This window comes from Pristis pectinata, chromosome 2 (genome assembly GCF_009764475.1).
Source record: "Pristis pectinata isolate sPriPec2 chromosome 2, sPriPec2.1.pri, whole genome shotgun sequence".
Lineage (NCBI taxonomy): Eukaryota > Metazoa > Chordata > Chondrichthyes > Rhinopristiformes > Pristidae > Pristis > Pristis pectinata.
The window spans coordinates 48657641-48674374 of record NC_067406.1 but is presented as its reverse complement, the minus strand read 5'-3'; the positions used below and the strand labels follow the sequence as shown (position 1 = coordinate 48674374).

The 16734-nt window shown below is 40.0% G+C and overlaps 1 protein-coding gene across 3 annotated transcripts in view; it reads right to left on the bottom strand.

Moving 5' to 3' along the window:
* The window catches only part of itga2.2 (integrin, alpha 2 (CD49B, alpha 2 subunit of VLA-2 receptor), tandem duplicate 2), a 105357-nt gene that overhangs the window by 65487 nt on the left and 23136 nt on the right, over positions 1-16734 (bottom strand). For all 3 annotated transcript variants that reach the window (XM_052010336.1, XM_052010334.1, XM_052010335.1), the window contains exon 2: positions 11207-11327. In XM_052010336.1, coding sequence (XP_051866296.1) covers positions 11207-11327 — 121 coding nt within the window. The remainder of the gene's footprint in view (positions 1-11206; positions 11328-16734) is intronic.

Genomic DNA, 16734 nt, shown 5'->3' with positions numbered 1-16734 from the left:
CCACAGAACATTCCAAATTGCTTTAGAACTCATGAAGTATGCATTGACAGTCATAATTTGGGCATTTCATCAGCCAGTTTGTGCAGAGTGAAATTCCATTCACAGCACTGTAGTTTGAGAGGTGAACATTGGTCAGATAGGCTGGCAAAAGCTACCAGCACTAAAATCAGAAACACCACAAAAAGATCATGATACACACACAAGAAGAAGTGGAATCTATCTGCATTGAGGATGCAATTATTTGCCATAATACAAGACAGAAACAAATCAATTGGACATTGCCCATTGGGTGCCTGATGTATTGGAGACACTAACTAGCAGGATACTGGAAGTCTGAAGAAACTGTCCAGTTGTTTAAGTACAGAAGGATGCTGCTACCCAACAAGATCCCAACTGGCAAGCAAACAGATATGCTCTTTAAGTGCTGCTGTGAAGAAAGTCAATGTATAAATGTCTACAGAAAACAAAGATCAGAAAAACAACCACCTTGGAGTTTTCTCCACCAAAAATCTTTTCTACCATTCCCAGGACCAACACAACCATTGACAATAGCAATACACAAAATGCTGGAGGAACTAGGCGAGTCAGGCAGCATCAATGGAGGGAAATGGACAGTCGACATTTTGGGTTGAGACTCTTCATCTGAATCCAGATGTAGGGGCCCAAACCCGAAACATTGACTGTTCGTTGACTGTTCGTTTCCATCCATAGATGCTGCCTGGCTTGCTGAGTTCCTCCAGCATTTTGTGTATTGCTCCAGATTCCAGCATCTGCAGTCTCTTGTGACTCCATGTGACAGCCATTAACGAGAATATCCAAAAGCACAAATGAAAAGCACAATTAACAACCCCACAGCATGTCACTGTGCAGGGAAAAAAAATGTGACACTAAATGAAACCTCCTGACTATAAAAAGAAATGTATCACATCCCCTCAAACTCCACCCTCAGAAAAGAAAATGAAGCCAGTGAAAGAAAATCTATTCAGAAAATAACTCAATGCCCAGATGACTAGAAGAATCCGGACCTGAAGAGCAGGACCCAATGGTTTCCTTTCCCCCAGCGCTTCTGAACAAACATTCCAAAGTAGAACCACAAACCCACAATCCCTCTGCACTCAGGAGAACTTCCAGGGAATATGGCAGATTAACAGAACTGGTCCATCTCAATTTCAGTTCATTTTGGATTATTTGCTAACTAGTATATGGCCCTCCAATAGTTCTGGGACCTCAGTTGGAAGAGCCAATCAGAAGTGCCATGGAGAGAGGAGGAACTTTCCTTTTATTTCCTACCTCTGCTCTTCCGACTATAAGAAGTCACTATATTTTTGAAGTTGGCTGCTGGCTGCTTCAAATCCATGCCTGAAAATCCTCAAAAGTGCAGGCCTGACACCTTCTTTACTCAGGATCAGCCCAACTTGTCAGAGAAGTCATACAACTAAATATTAAACCCATTATTTACACGAACAAAGGACTTAATACCTGTTTTAGGCAAATCTTTGGTCCCTGAGGTTGGGCTTGTTTTCTTAACTTTGCATCAAATAAAATGTGCTTTCTACCATTTGGGTATTGGTTTATTATTGTGACTTGTACCGAGATACAGTGAAAAACTTGTCTTGCATACCGTTCATGCAGATCAATTCATTACATAGTGCATTGAGGTAGTACAGGGTAAAAACAATAACAGAATACAGAATAAAGAGTCACAGCTACAGGGAAGTGCATTGCACGTAGACAATAAGGCGCAAGGTCAAACAAGGTAGATTGTGAGGTCAAGAGTCCACCTCATCATATAAGGGAACCGTTCAATAGTCTTATCACAGTGGGATAGAAGCTGTTAAGATGAATGAAATCCAGCATCTTGAGTGAGCATAATAACCTTCTCTCTCTCTCTCAATGACCATTGCTAACCCAGGTCCAATAATCTCTTTTCTCCCTCCTTCTTATCTCCGTCTCTCTCCCTCCAATTCTGGGAGATCCCACTGTGATTTAACATGTTTGGCAATGTTATTCTTCATCCTTCCTGATTCCTTCCTCTCCTCTATTCTCCCACTTTTACATCCTTGTTTCTCTTTATTTCTGCATCCTTGTTCTCCTTGCATTATCTCTCCCCTATTCATCTTGCATGCACCCGTTGGCCCCTTCAATTCTTAGACCAAGTCAATTATCTCTCTTGCCCGCTTTTCTTGGATAAAAACCACATCTGACCTCTTTTCTCTGGGGTTAATTTTAACTTGGCATTAACCACTGTTAACAGGGCAAGAATAAGAACATAAGAACAGATGCGGGGTGGGAAAGATATTTGCTAACCATTAGTGGGCCTCAAATAGAGCTGGGCAACAATGGACCACTGTTGGAGGAGCCAATCAGAAGTGCTATGGAGAGAGGAGGAACTTCCATTTTATTCCTGTCTCTATTGTCCTGAACTACATTTTATCAAAATATTTACTTTTTGATGATGGTTGCTTCTTTTCAGGGGGTTTTGCTTCGATGGGAAAGATACTGGAGAGGATTCTGAGAGGCAGGATCTATCTGCAGTTGGAAAGGCAAGGATTGATTAGGGATAGTCAGCATGGCTTCATGCATGGGAAATTCTGTCTCACAAATTTGTTTGAGTTTTTTGAAGAGGTGATCCAGAAGATTGACATGAGCAGGGCAGTGGACATTGTCTGCATGGACTTTATCAAGGCCTTTGACAATGACCTACATAGTTGACTGGTACAGAAATTTGATTGCAAGGGATCCAGGGTGAGCTAGCCAATTGGATACAAAATTAGCTTGATGGTAGGAGTCAGAAGGTGGAAGTGGAGGGCTGTTTTTCAGATTGGAGGCCTGTGACCAGCAACGTGCCACAGGGATCGGTGCTGGGTTCACTGTTGTTCATCATTTATAGTAACTATTTGGATGAGAATGTAGTTGGCATGGTTAGTAAGTTTGCGGATGACACAAAAATTGGTGGTATAGTGGACAGGGAAGAAGGTTGTCTAAGATTACAGCAGGATCTAGATCAGCTGGGCCAAGGAATGGCAGATGGAATTTAACTCAGACAAGTGCAACAAGTGTTTCATTTTGTTAAGTTAAACTAGGGCAGGACTTGCACGATAAATGGCAGGGCGCTAGAGAGTATTGTAGAACAGAGGGACCTAGGGGTACAAGTCCATATCTTCCTGAAAGTGGTGACACAGGTAGACAGGATGGTGAAGAAAGTGTTTGGCAAGCTTGCCTTCATCAGTCAGGGCATGGAGTACAAGAGTTGGAATGTCATGTTACAACTGTACAAGATGTTCGTAAGACCATACTTGAGAATATTGTGTGCAGTTCTGGTCGCCTAGCTACAGGGAGGGTGTCATTCAGCTTGAAAGGATGTAGAAGTGATTCACAAGGATATTGCTGGGACTGGAGGGATTGAGTTATAGGAAGAGATTGGATAGGCAGGGGCTTTTTTCCTTGGAGCATTGAAGACTGAGGGGTGAACTTATAGAGGTATATAAGATCATGAAGGGTATAGATAAGTGAATGGTCACAATCTTTTTCCCAAGGTAGGGGAGTCTAAAACTAGAGGGCATAGATTTAAGGTGAGAGGGGAAAAATTTAGAGGGGATCTGAGGGGCAATTTTTTCACACAGAGTGTGGTGGGTACGTGGAATGAGCTCCGAGTGGAAGTCGTAGAGGTAGGTACAATTACAACATTTAAAAGGATTTAGACAGGTTAGGAAATGTTTAGGAGGAATGTGGACCAAATGCAGGCAAATGGGACTACCTGAGGTAGGAAACTTTGTCAGCATGAATGAGTTGGGCCAAAGAACCTGTTTCCATGCCGTGTAACCCTACGACTCCAGGACATGCAGCCCCTCAAGCCAAACTTACAATTAATAAAATTGTGTACCATCCTATACTTCATGTTGTCTGATTTCATATCCTCTGATTTCCTCAGTGACCAAAAACCTTTTGATTTTGTTGTTGAATATACTCAACAAATAAGCATCCACAGACCTCTGAGGCACAGAATTTGAAAGATTCAGAGCGCTCTCCATGAAGGAATTCCTCAGCACCCCAGGCATATCTTAATGGGCTGTCCTTGATCCCAGCTCACCAGCCGAAGGAAGCAATATCTTCACATCTATCTTGTCAGTCCCTTTCGAAACCTTCTATCTCAAAGAGGTTGCCTCTCATATTCTTCCAAATTCTAGTGATAATAGGCTAATTGTCAATTTCTTTTTCTGGTACAATCTTTTCATCCCATTGATCCATCTGGTGAAACTACAATGCACTGATCCAAAAGTATATCCTGCTTTAGGCACTGAACAGAAAACTTCACGCATTACTTTAAATTTGATTTCTCCAAATCCTTGTACAGTCTCAAAAGACTTCCTCACTCTTATACTCCTTGTATTAAAGGCTATATTATTATTTGCCATCCTAATTTGCTTCCTGTAGCCACATGTTTATTTCCTCTCATGAACCCCAAAGTAGGAATGCCTGTTACAATAACAAAGAGCTGGCATTGCATGGCATAACAGCAGAGTGAAAACATGTCCAAGTCAAATTGCTCCTGAAGTTGATCATTTCCTTTCCCCACCCTCAATATAACAATTTAAAGTCTTTCTAGAATTGCGATGCATGGAGACAGAAATTGTTTGAGTCTGTGTTGGTTGAAAGGTCATACAGCATTTACTTCTGAATAATTTACAGAGAGAGAGGAAGGCTGAAATAAACAAATAGTATCATAGAGCAAATTCAGAGAAAAGGAGCTCTGTTTGTTTAGGACAGCAATTTTTGAAGTTTAAACAATGTTATGACTTTTATGATCTTGCCCAGAATAACTTGCGAGATAGAACCTATACTTTGAAGGAAGGGAGAGATTATATTTTTTTCACTGAGTTAATTATTAGTTTTCTCTGTCATCCCACGGCATTACCCAAGTTGTGCTTGTGAGGCACACTCATGACCTCACCAAAGCTTGCATGGTAACTTTAGGAGCTGTGCAAGTACACAGCTTGTGAATTTCACAGAGCCTTGGTTCTTTCAGAGCTTGAATGGGATAAACACTTTTGGTCCATCTCTAGGACTGCAGAGCACAAACTTGCTCCTCTACTGCCACCTGCACAGCCATTCCAATACCACACAGCTCCTATATTGTAGATACTGTTCACCATTCTTCCTGAAGGAAATGCTACACTTATGCTTCACTTGTAACCATGTTGAATGTTTTCTGTAGTTAAAGTAGCTGAGGTCTATGGGGAATGGTGGGGCAGATACAGATAGACATTGCTGACTTCAAGGCCTCTGCCCAGACCAGTTGCTCTAAGAATTAGTCTATATATTTCATGAGATCTGCCTAGTGCCACTATGTAGAATCTTGTAATTCCTTGCAAATCCTAAGGCCTGTTTGTCCTTGTCTGAAAATTCCTGCATAAAAAAAAGACAGGCATTTTGAAAATTGTAATAACGTCCAGCTTTAACTTATTGGAGTAGCTGGCTTTGGAGCTAAAAGCATTACATTTAATTTTGTTTGCACAATCTAAGTTGTAAAGGCTCAAAAATTTCCCATGAGACTGAATTATTATGTCGCAATAAATGAACTGGCCTGAATCTACTATAATTTACAAATCTTGAGGCTGTAAGATTCCACTACAGAGTCTCACTTATTGAAAGCTGCAAAAGGATAATCATGTGCAGATGGATCATGCCACACCCAGATTTCTGGGTGTAGATTTTATTTGAGGGTCCCAAGTTTTACTGTCCACTCTGTGCATCTATCCAGTACCTGTTTCAGAGCATTTGTGGTATGCAAACTTCACCAAATGTTTTTATTACATAAGGATCTTTTGTGTTACCTGTTTGAGAACATTTTCTTCAAGTTATTTTTTGCAGATAAATAAAACTTTTATATAAATGGCAGCTTTACATAAAAGGGAAATATTTGCAGCAACACATATCAACAAAGTTTCATGTTAAAGTAAGTGGTCATAACTTGTGTGGAATTAACAATCACTGGAAATATTAAGCAATCTTCCAAAAATATGGATGACCACATCTGCAGTGCTGAAACACTCAATTTAGGATTTGTTGCTTTGTAAAGAAAAACAAAAAGTAGCAGGAAGACGTTGGTTAACCAACAACTACCCTGTACAGATTACTATACTGACCTAAGGGCATTATATTGGGGCATACATAATCCATTTTTATAGAAAATAAAACTTTAATGTTCCACTTTAAGCAATTGATTAGAACTTCTGCCTCAAAAAAATTCAGACTGGCATTCTATTTTGCCTTTTGTGTGTAGTCTATCTATCTCAGGAGAATGTGTTTCTGCAACTGGGTGCTAAAGATAGGGCACAAATAGTTTAGTTAATTTATTGCGGTCTATGAGGAGATAAGAGTAATGAACAAAGAACAACTTTGTGCATTCTGACACTGAAAGAAGAATTTCCTTACCTTGTATACCATTGCTGCAAAAACTTATACTTAAGTATATAGCAGTCAAATTAACTTGGATCTATGTTATGGAGTATGGCAGAGAAGGTTGGAAGATGTTTTCTCATGGCTAATTTGAAGAATACAATTTTGCATGCGAATTTGTAAAGCTTAACTTTGAACAATCCTTTTCAATGATATCAAATAAGTCAATCTTCAAGACCAATTGCAAAATGGAGACAGATCATGGAACAGCGCTAATGATTGTGTGAAAACCACTTCTAAAATTACAGTATGCAGAAATGTGTACATTTGAGGAATGAGATCAAAGGACATTATAAATATGGACCATGATCCAGATTGCGATCCAAGACCATGAACAGGCATCTCTCTTTGTTCAATGAATCGCTCACATTCTGTTTTAAAAGAATAGCAACAGGAAGCAAGTCATTACATTTGATTTTCAACCAATTTATCTGCACTAGTGGCTGTATGCATTAAATGAAGTTAACAATAAAGGCAATGTCAGTCAAGATATTGGTGTTCAATTACAGGTCAAAATGTCCTCCCTTCAATAATCTAACAATGGAAAATCCAATGTAAAGAAAATCATGGTCTTTTTGAAACAGAAGGAACTTCACAATCAGATATCTGGAATTGCATTTTCTCATTTTTCAGATTTAAAGAATATATTCCAGAGCCAGCGAAAATTTGTGAAATTTTTTTAGGTATGTTTATATCTCAGCTGAAAGGGCATTTCTTCTGCTTGTCAGATGAAATGGATAAGATTGAAAATTCCATTCTGACTGTCTTTTATGAAGTGATTTAAGAAATTAATTTAAAATGCACTGCACTTTTTTTGCCTAGGATGCACTGACAGTACCTCACAACCTGTAATTCCTGTCATCAAGACGAACAAGGGAACACTACAAATTGCAAATTCTTCTTCCGATCACATACAATCTGGACTTGGAAATATATTGTTTTTCCCTTATTGAAACTGGATCCAAATCCTGGAGTTCGCTATTCAATCACACCATGGGAGTACCTTCTCCAAAAAGATGACTGCAGTGCAAGAAGGCAGCTTACCTCCACCACTTCAAGAACAATGAGTAATGAGCAATAAATATTGGCCTTGTCAATGGTCCCGTAAATGAATAATGAAAACCTGCCATTACCTTGGTGAGATAATATTTAACCTTTGTAGTTATGATCAATTTCCATGTTGCACAATAGCAGGTGTCTGGCTAAATGGCAGTACCTAAGTGGTAGGTTGATACTGGTATTGTTGTTGGTTTATTATTGTCACATGTACCTAGATACAGTGAAAAGCTTTTGTTTTTTGTGCCATCCAGACAGATCATGGCATACATGAATATACTGAGGTAGTGAAAATCAAACAGAATGTAGAAAATAATGTTGCAGTTACAGAGAAAGTGCAGTTCAGGTAGAGGATAAAGTGTAAAGGACACAACAATGTAGATTGGGAGATCAGGAGTTCAACTTTTAGCCTATGAGAGGTCCATTCAAGAGTCTGATAACAGTAGGATAGAAGTCTGCTGGTTTGTACTCTAAGGCTTTTGTATCTTCTACCCAGTGGGAGGGGGAAGGAGAGAGAATGTCCGGGGTGGGAGGAGTCTTTGATTACGTTGGCTGCTTTCCTGAGATATCGGGAAGTGTAGATGAAGTCAATGGAGGGGAGCCTGATTTGCGTGATGGTCTGGCCTGTGTTTGCTCTCTGGAATTTCTTGCGGTCTTGGGCAGAGCAGTTGTCATACTAAGTTATGATGCTTTCTACGGTGCATCTATAAAAACTGGTAAAAGTCATCAGGAACATGCCGAATTTCCTTTGCCTTTTGAGGAAGTAGAAGCGTTGGTGTGTAGCATCAAAGTGGCTGGACCAGGACAAATTATTGGTGATATTCACACCTAGGAACTTGAAGCTTTCAACCATTTTCACCTCAACACCACTGATACGGACAGGGCCACGTACTCCACTCCGCTTCCTCAAGTCAATGACCAGCTCCTTCATTTTGCTGACATTGAGGGAAATGTTGTCTTGACACAATGCCACTAAATTCTCTATCTCCTTCCTGTACTACGTCTCATTGCTGTTTGAGATCCGTCCCACTACAGTGGTGTCATTCATGGAGTTAGAGTGGAATCTGGCCATACAGCTGTGAGTATATAGGGCCCTTAGTAAGGGGCTGAGGATGCAACCTTACAGGGCATTGATGTTGAGGGGTAATTGTGGAAGAGGTGTTGTTGCCTATCATTACTGATTGTAGTCTGTTGGTCAGAAAGTCAAGGATCCAGTTGCAGAAGGGGCTGCAGAGTCCTTGGTCTAGGAGTTTAGAGATGAGTTTGAGTGGGTCCTAGTTACCCTTTGTTATATCTCCTGCTTGGCTCCATATTATTTATCCCCCATCTATGAAGCATTTTTATATGTTTAAAATTGCTATATAAATGTAAATAATTTTTGTAAATGCCATACTTTACTATCCATAGAGTTATGCTCCAGCATCAGTAATATTGTGTTTATAGCAATCTGATACAAGAGCCGTTAAAAAATTTGGAGAGGATGCGTAAGAGAATTACTGATGGTACTAAGGGTGAGGGAGCTGAGTTATGTGAAGAGACTGGGAAGTTGAGATTGTTGGATCAGAAGAGGTTATGAGAGGTATAGAACTGTTCAAAATTATTTATGGTTTAGTAGGACATTTTCACTGAGAAGTGATAGTAACCAGAAGACTCAGATTTAAGAAGTACTGAGAGTAAATTAAGAATAATCTTTTTTAAGCAATGATTTGTTATAATTTCAGAAGAATTGACAGCAATGCAGGTGAAAGTAGATTCAGTTGTAACTTTGCAAAAAGAGAATTGAATATACGCTTGTAAAAGGTAAATTAACAGCATTGCATAAAAAGAACAGAGGAATGATAATAAGAATCCTTTTTTCCCCAAAGAGGACATGCCACCACCAACCACATAATATCATCTTTCTGTGCTATATGATGCAATGCAGATACCTTGTGTTATGAGAAAGAAGGGATACCTATTTGCAGATGACTCTCTCAACAAATAGTTCTAGTTCTATCCAGGAATCAAGTGTATACAAGTAGAAATACTTGGCAACCTGACCAGGTTTCTTCAGACACTTGAAATAGCAATGCAAAGTTTATGCAAAGGAACAAAAAGTAAGTTATGTGTCTGAAAACTGGAATACTGCAGAGAAATACAATTGTGTAAGAAAGATCCCAATTCAAGGGGAGTGTAGCCTGCACCAATGAATTAGGAGAGCACACCAATCTTTGAGATCCTGAAGTATACCCCACCTGCCAAAACCCATTACTCCCCCCCAACCTTCTAGGCCATCTCATTGTTGAAGTGATGATGCCCACCTATTGCATGTCTGATACCTGACCTTTCTCTGTAATTTAAAACTAACTTGTTTTCCTTTCTTCCCCTGTTCTGACAAAGGGTCTTTGGCTTGACACATTAAATCATTTTCTCTTTCCCCAGATGCTGCCTAGCCTGCTGAGTGTTTTCTGTTTTTATTTCTGAAATCCACTGAGCTAGATTAATGATGCAATGACATGAATTCAAATAAAATTTAATGCAGTTAATTAAATTAATCTGTAATTTGAAAGAAAAATTAGTCATGGTGATTACAAAACTGAAAGAAAAACATGTTTTATTTTTCTTTCAGGAATGAAACTTGCTAGTTGACCTGCTTTGACTAATGTGTGACTCCAAATCCTACAGCACTGTGGTTTACTCTTAACCACTGTCTGAAATTGGAGCAAACCACTACTGACAAATGTAATAAGAGTAAAATCACATTGACCACCTGGGCATCAACATAGTCATCAGATTCAGACATGGCAATAACATTTACTGGGAGAGCTGTCCCACGGACCAGCCAAGTAACAGCTTTGAAATTGTCGGGATTTGCTTCGATTTGCTCCAGATTTCCAGCATCTGCAGTCTCTCTTGTGTCTACTTTTTACTACACACCCTGTCTATTGGTAAAGATAGATTTAAAGTAATCATTCATCAGTTCTATTATTTCTTTGCATGGAGAACAACTTACTATAATTTTTTTTTCAATCTAGCAAAGTTTTCTTTCAACCTTTGCTTATTTCAATACTGACTATTTTCTTTGTTCAATAACACTTTCTCTCCAAAGTTTCACATTAAAATGCTATGAATAATAGACCTACAATTTACACTTCACTTAATTATCACGAAGCTGGCATCTTAACATCATTCCAAAATGAATAAACAAGGAGGGCAAGTCATGCATTCCACTTTTATCTTCATACTGCCCAAATTGAAAATTGTACTGGTCATGCATTTTCATTCACTTTATCATTCTAGGTGGTACAATAGACATAACTAGGTCAAAGATAAGAAGACACTTAATAGAACCACAAAAAGGCTGTACAGCCCCTTGAGCCTGCTCTGCCATTCAACACTTGTTCCTGTACCTCAAGTCCAGGCTTCTATCTGATAGTTGTATCTCTTTACTCTTTTAGTGTCCAAAACATCTATCAATCTTAACCTTGGATATGTTAAACCACTGAACAACCTTAACCCTTTGAGGGAAGGAATTCCAAGGACTCTCAATCTGTTTCTCAATTCTGAATGATTAATCTCTTACACTGAAATTTTATCTCACAGTTACAGTCTGTGCAGCCAATAGAAGCAGTCTCTCAGCATTTAACACACAGTGAACTGCATCCTATTGTTTTTCTTCTCAAAATAAATTACAGAGTAATCTCTGCCTTACCATTGACCATCTGGGTTTGAGAACTGCTGAATGGAGGTGCCAAAGAGAACATCTGGTGGGCCTGAAAATGTTTTGGCTTTCATCACATCGACATTAAATGCTTGGGATGCTTGAAGAAGACCTATAAAAAGGCAAAAACAATATCAATCTGTGAATCAGCATTAAGGAAGTAATTGAGAATGATTGCTGTAATATTAAGTAATTCTATACTCTATAAATGAGTAATGATAATCCAACTAGGTTATTATTTTAATATGCAGCATTTTTATTTTAAAATCTCTGTTGTCCCTTTCCATTTCCACCTGATGGAATTGACCTTAAAGGTTTTTTCATGGATTAAATGAATTCCAAGGAAAGAATCAAAGAAGCTCAGAGGTAGGATTCCACTCAATGCTATGCTACTCCCAATATCTTGATTTAGGCATTCAGCCTTTTATGTCCATGCCTGCAATAATAAGCTACTTGGGCTCATCCCACTTCACATTTCTCCATTGATTCAGTAAAGCTTCTGCTGAAACTGTCATTAATATAATTGGGTCCCCACATACAAAAGTCCATGAAATGTGAGTGTCCTGCATTTACATTGGGTTGGGAAGGGCATAACCTTTAGACACTGTGGGACCTGGGTTTTATGAAGAATTTTTAAGAGGCATTTTTATTTCTGCTCACACAAACCTGCACTGTAAGTCCTGAATCTTTCAACGCATTTTTCTGTAATCAGGAAGAGCTACATTAAAAATTGAGCAAGTTTTCTCAAATATTTTTCATTAGACATATCAGTATATTGGAATATGGAATATAAAATGCTTGAACTTTTCTTAGGACCCAGTTGTTTATATATATATTGTATTGTTTAGTGCCTATGTTTAACATTCTGAGGTTTAATAATTAGATTTTCAGAAATATCCAACTGTAGGCTATGTTAAATCTCATGATTTATTTCCAACAGCAGAATATTTATTGTGCATCTCCTTACTATCACTTCTTGCTTAATAACAGTGTGTTATAAAGTGATCATTTTGTACATGAGATGTCAGCCAAGTGACAAGGCCAATTCCTAATATATAACTCCAGGTGTCCTCAACGTGTGAGCTGCGTTCTTGAACACTGGCTAAGTTTCAGTGGTAATTGTCAGTACGTTCATTGTAGGAGATGCTCCAATATTTTTTTAAAAAAGCATTGAATTTCAAGTTGAGATGGTTCGAGTCTTTCCTGTCCGATTTGGTCATGGCTAGGTATTTACATGTTCTGAATGTTACTCATCACTTATCAGCCCAAGCCCAGAAATTATCTGGGTTTTGCTCTACTTCTGTTTATCTGAAGAGTTCTAAACAGAATTAAACAGCACAAACATCCCCATCTCTAATGTGGTGAAGGATGGAAGGCTTTGATTAAAATGGCTGAAGATGATTGGTTCTAGGCCAAAGTCCTGAGAAACTCACATATCCATTTGCTGGGGCTGAGCTGACTGACTTCTTGCAACACAACTGTGCTAGTTTTGTGCTGGTGAATGTTGTCTCCTCGTTTGCTAATTCTTTCAATTTGTTTTGATGCCATGTTGCCTGGATGGCAAAGGAAGTCATTTCCTTTCATCTCGGGAATTTGGTTCGTTTCAGGATGCAAGCTCTTTGCAAGCTGCTCACAGCAGATCTATTCATTATATTTACTCTAACTGCCCTACTCTTTTAAATCTGAAGTCTAAGCTGTTTTTTTCCTTTTGTACAACTTTGATGTACTTACGTATGGAATGATCTGTCTGGATGGCATGCAAACAAAAGCCTTTCACTGTATCTCAGTACATGTGACAATAATAAACCAATTACCAATCACCATGTTGGGATCAAGAGGAATGGAGCTGAGTGCTCCTAGTGGAACCCAAACCCATCAACAGTAGTGAGCAAATGCACAATTAGGACCACTGATGATGACTCCTTACTTCACAGTGATGATCAAGAGTAGACTCATAGATAGGTAATTAGTTGATAGGATTATTCCTACTTGTTTATTTTGGAAAGAAAACAGCTGAACAACCTTCCAACATCACGCATGTAGAACAGCTTGACTCGACGTGCAACTACTGAAGTATTTTCCTCCTACACTACAGTAGGAATGTTGTCAGAGCCCAAAACCTTTGCTGTATCTGGCCTGGAGTCAAAGAGTACAGAGAATGGAAACATGCCTTTTGGCCTACATATGCTCATCTAAGTCCCGAAGAAGGGTCCTGACCTGAAACGTTGACTGCCTGCTTTTCTCCACGGATGCTGCCTGGCCTGCTGAGTTCCTCCAGCATCATTGTGTTTTTGATCTAGATTCCAGCATCTGCAGTCATTTATTTCTCTAAGTACTTAAGGCCTGTACAGCACAGAAATGGTCTCTTTGGCTTACCAGGTTCATACGAACCATTGTACCTATCTATACTAATTCCATTCGCCCACATTAGAACCATATCCCTCGATGCTTTGGCTATTCAGGTTCCTGTTAAATGTGGTTGTATTTGCCTCTACCACTTCCTCTGACAGAATGTTTCAGATATCAACCACTCTCTGTGTGAAAACCTTTCCTCTCAGATGGCCTCTAAACATCCTCCCTCTCATCTTAAACCATTGCCCTTTTGTTTTGGACACCTACATCAGGGGAAAGTAATCTATCTACCCTATGTATGCCTCTCATAATTTTCTACACTTCTGTCAGTTTACCCCTCAGCCTCCTTTGCTCCAGAGAAAACAAACCCAGTCTATCCAATCTGTCCTTATAACTAAAGCTCTGTTGAATCTCCTCTGTACTTCTTGAATGTTTACAACATCTAAGAAGCGCAGAGGAGATTTCCTTTTTCAACAGCTCAGAGGATAGTTGAAATCTGAAACACACTGCCTGATTCCACCATCCCTTCAGGCAGTGTGTTTCAGGTTTCAACTATTCTCTGAGTGAAAAAAATCTTTCTTAAGTTGTTCTAAATCTATGACACCTTACCTTAAAATTAGGCTCTCTGGTTTTCGGTACATTCACTGAGGGGAAAGTTACTCTCTATCTATAACCTCATTTTTTAAAAATATCTCATTCGGGTCCCATCTCAGCCTTCCCCGCTCCAAGGAAAACAACTCTAGTCTCTTCTCATACCTGAAACACTCTATTCCAGTCTACACCCTGGTGAACCTCTGTGTCCTCTCTTGTGCAAACACACCCTTCCTATAGCGTGATGACCAAATCTGCATACAGAACTCCAGCTGTGGACTAACCAATGTCTTATGGAGGGAAATGGATAGTTAACATTTTAGGTTATCTACCTCAGTCCAGATGGAGGATCTCAACCTGAAACATCGACTGTCCATTTCGCTCTATAGATGCTGCCTGACCCACTGAGTTTCTCAAGCTTTCTGTGTGTTGCTCCAGATTCCAGCATCTGCAGTCTCTTGTGTAACCAATGTTTTATATAGTTGGCTAGGATCTTTGAGCCCTTCAATTTTTTTGAACTGTTGGCTAGGATCTTTGAGTCCTTGTTGTCCACGGGAATGGTACTGGAGGACTGGAGGGTGGCAAATGTTGTCCCCTTATTCAAAAAAGGTAGTAGGGATAGTCCAGGGAATTACAGACTGGTGAGCCTTGCGTCTGTGGTGGGCAAGCTGTTGGAAAGGATTCTAAGAGATAGGATCTATGAACATTTAGAGAATCATGGACTGATTAGGGACTGCCAGCATGGCTTTGTGAAGGGAAGATCTTGCCTCACAAGCCTGATAGGGTTTTTTGAGGAGGTGACCAGGAAGATTGATGAGGGTAGTGCAGTAGATGTGGCCTATGTGGTTTTTAGTAAGGCATTTGACAAGGTTCCACATGGTAGGCTTCTTTAGAAGAGAGGGCAAGGGATCCAGGGAGGCTTGGCCATGTGGATTCAGAATTGGCTTGCCTGTAGAAAGCAGAGGGTTGTGGTGGAGGGAGTGCATTCAGATTGGAGGGCTGTGACTAGTGGTGTCCCACAAGGATCGGTTCTGGGACCTCTACTTGTTGTGATATTTATTAATGACTTGGATGAGGAGGTGGAAGGGTGGGTTAGCAAGTTTGCAGATGACACAAGGGTCGGTGGTGTTGTGGATAGTGTGGAGGGCTGTCGAAGCTTACAGAGGGGTATTGACAGGATGCAGAGCTGGGCTGAGAAGTAGCAGATGGAGTTCAATCCAGAGAAGTGTGAGGTAGTACACTTTGGAAGGACTAACTCTATGGCAGACTACAAGGTTAATGGCAGGATTCTGGGGCGTGTGGAGGAGCAGAGGGATCTGGGAGTTCATATCCACTGATCACTGAAAGTTGCCTTGCAGGTGGATAGGGTAGTTAAGAAAGCTTATGGGATGTTAGCTTTCATAAGTCATGGGATCGAGTTTAAGAGCCGCGAAGTAATGATGCAGCTTTACAAAATTCTGGTTAGACCACACTTAGAGTACTGTGTCCAGTTCTGGTTGCCTCATTATAGGAAGGATGTGGAAGCGTTGGAAAGGGTGCAGAGGAGATTTACCAGGATGCTGCCTGGATTGGAGAGTATGGATTATGAGGATAGACTAAGGGAGCTGGGGCTCTACTTGTTGGAGAGGAGGAGGATGAGGGGAGACATGATAGAGGTATACAAAATATTAAAAGGAATAGATAGAGTGGACAGCCAGTACCTCTTTCCCAGGGCACTAATGCTCAATACAAGAGGGCATGGCTTTAAGGTAATGGGTGGGAAGTTCAAGGGAAATATCAGAGGGAGGTTTTTCACCCAGAGAGTGGTTAGTGCATGGAATGTGCTGCCTGGGGTGGTGGTGGAGGCAGACACATTGGTCAAATTCAAGAAATTGTTAGATAAGCATATGGAGGAATTTAAAATAGGGGAATATGTGGGAGGAAGGGGTTAGATAGTCTTAGGCATGGTTTAAAGGTCAGCACAACACTGTGGGCCGAAGGGCCTGTATTGTGCTGTATTGTTCTATAGTTCTACCATAAACTCCCTGCTTTTACATCATATCCCCCAGCTAATGAAGGCAAGTATCCCTTATGCCTTCTTAACGACCTTATCTGCTCTTCAGGGACCCTTGGACAGAACACCAAGGTTCTCTGTACTTCCTTAGGGCCTACCATTCATTCTGTATGTCCTAGCCTTTCTAGTCCTCCCAAAATGCATCATCTCACATTTTTCAGGAGAAAATTCAATTGTCATTTTCTCTGCTTGTGTTACCAATTGACTAATATTGCTTTGTAGCTGAACACTACCCTCCTCTCTATAAATAACACTGCCAATATTTGTGCCACCTGCAAGTTTACTAATCATACATCGTGAATTCATGTCCAGATCAATAAAGTGTATAACAAACAATGGGGGTCCCTGTGATACACCACTGGCCTGATCAGCCATTTCTTGAGATTATATGGAACAAACTAAATTGACTGAAGACTGACATCTGAAATGGCTGGGACCACAGAAGGAGGCTGAGATATACAGATCTGGCTGAAGATGGTTACAAATGCTTCACCTAAGTCATTATGTTGGTCTCCTCAGTTTT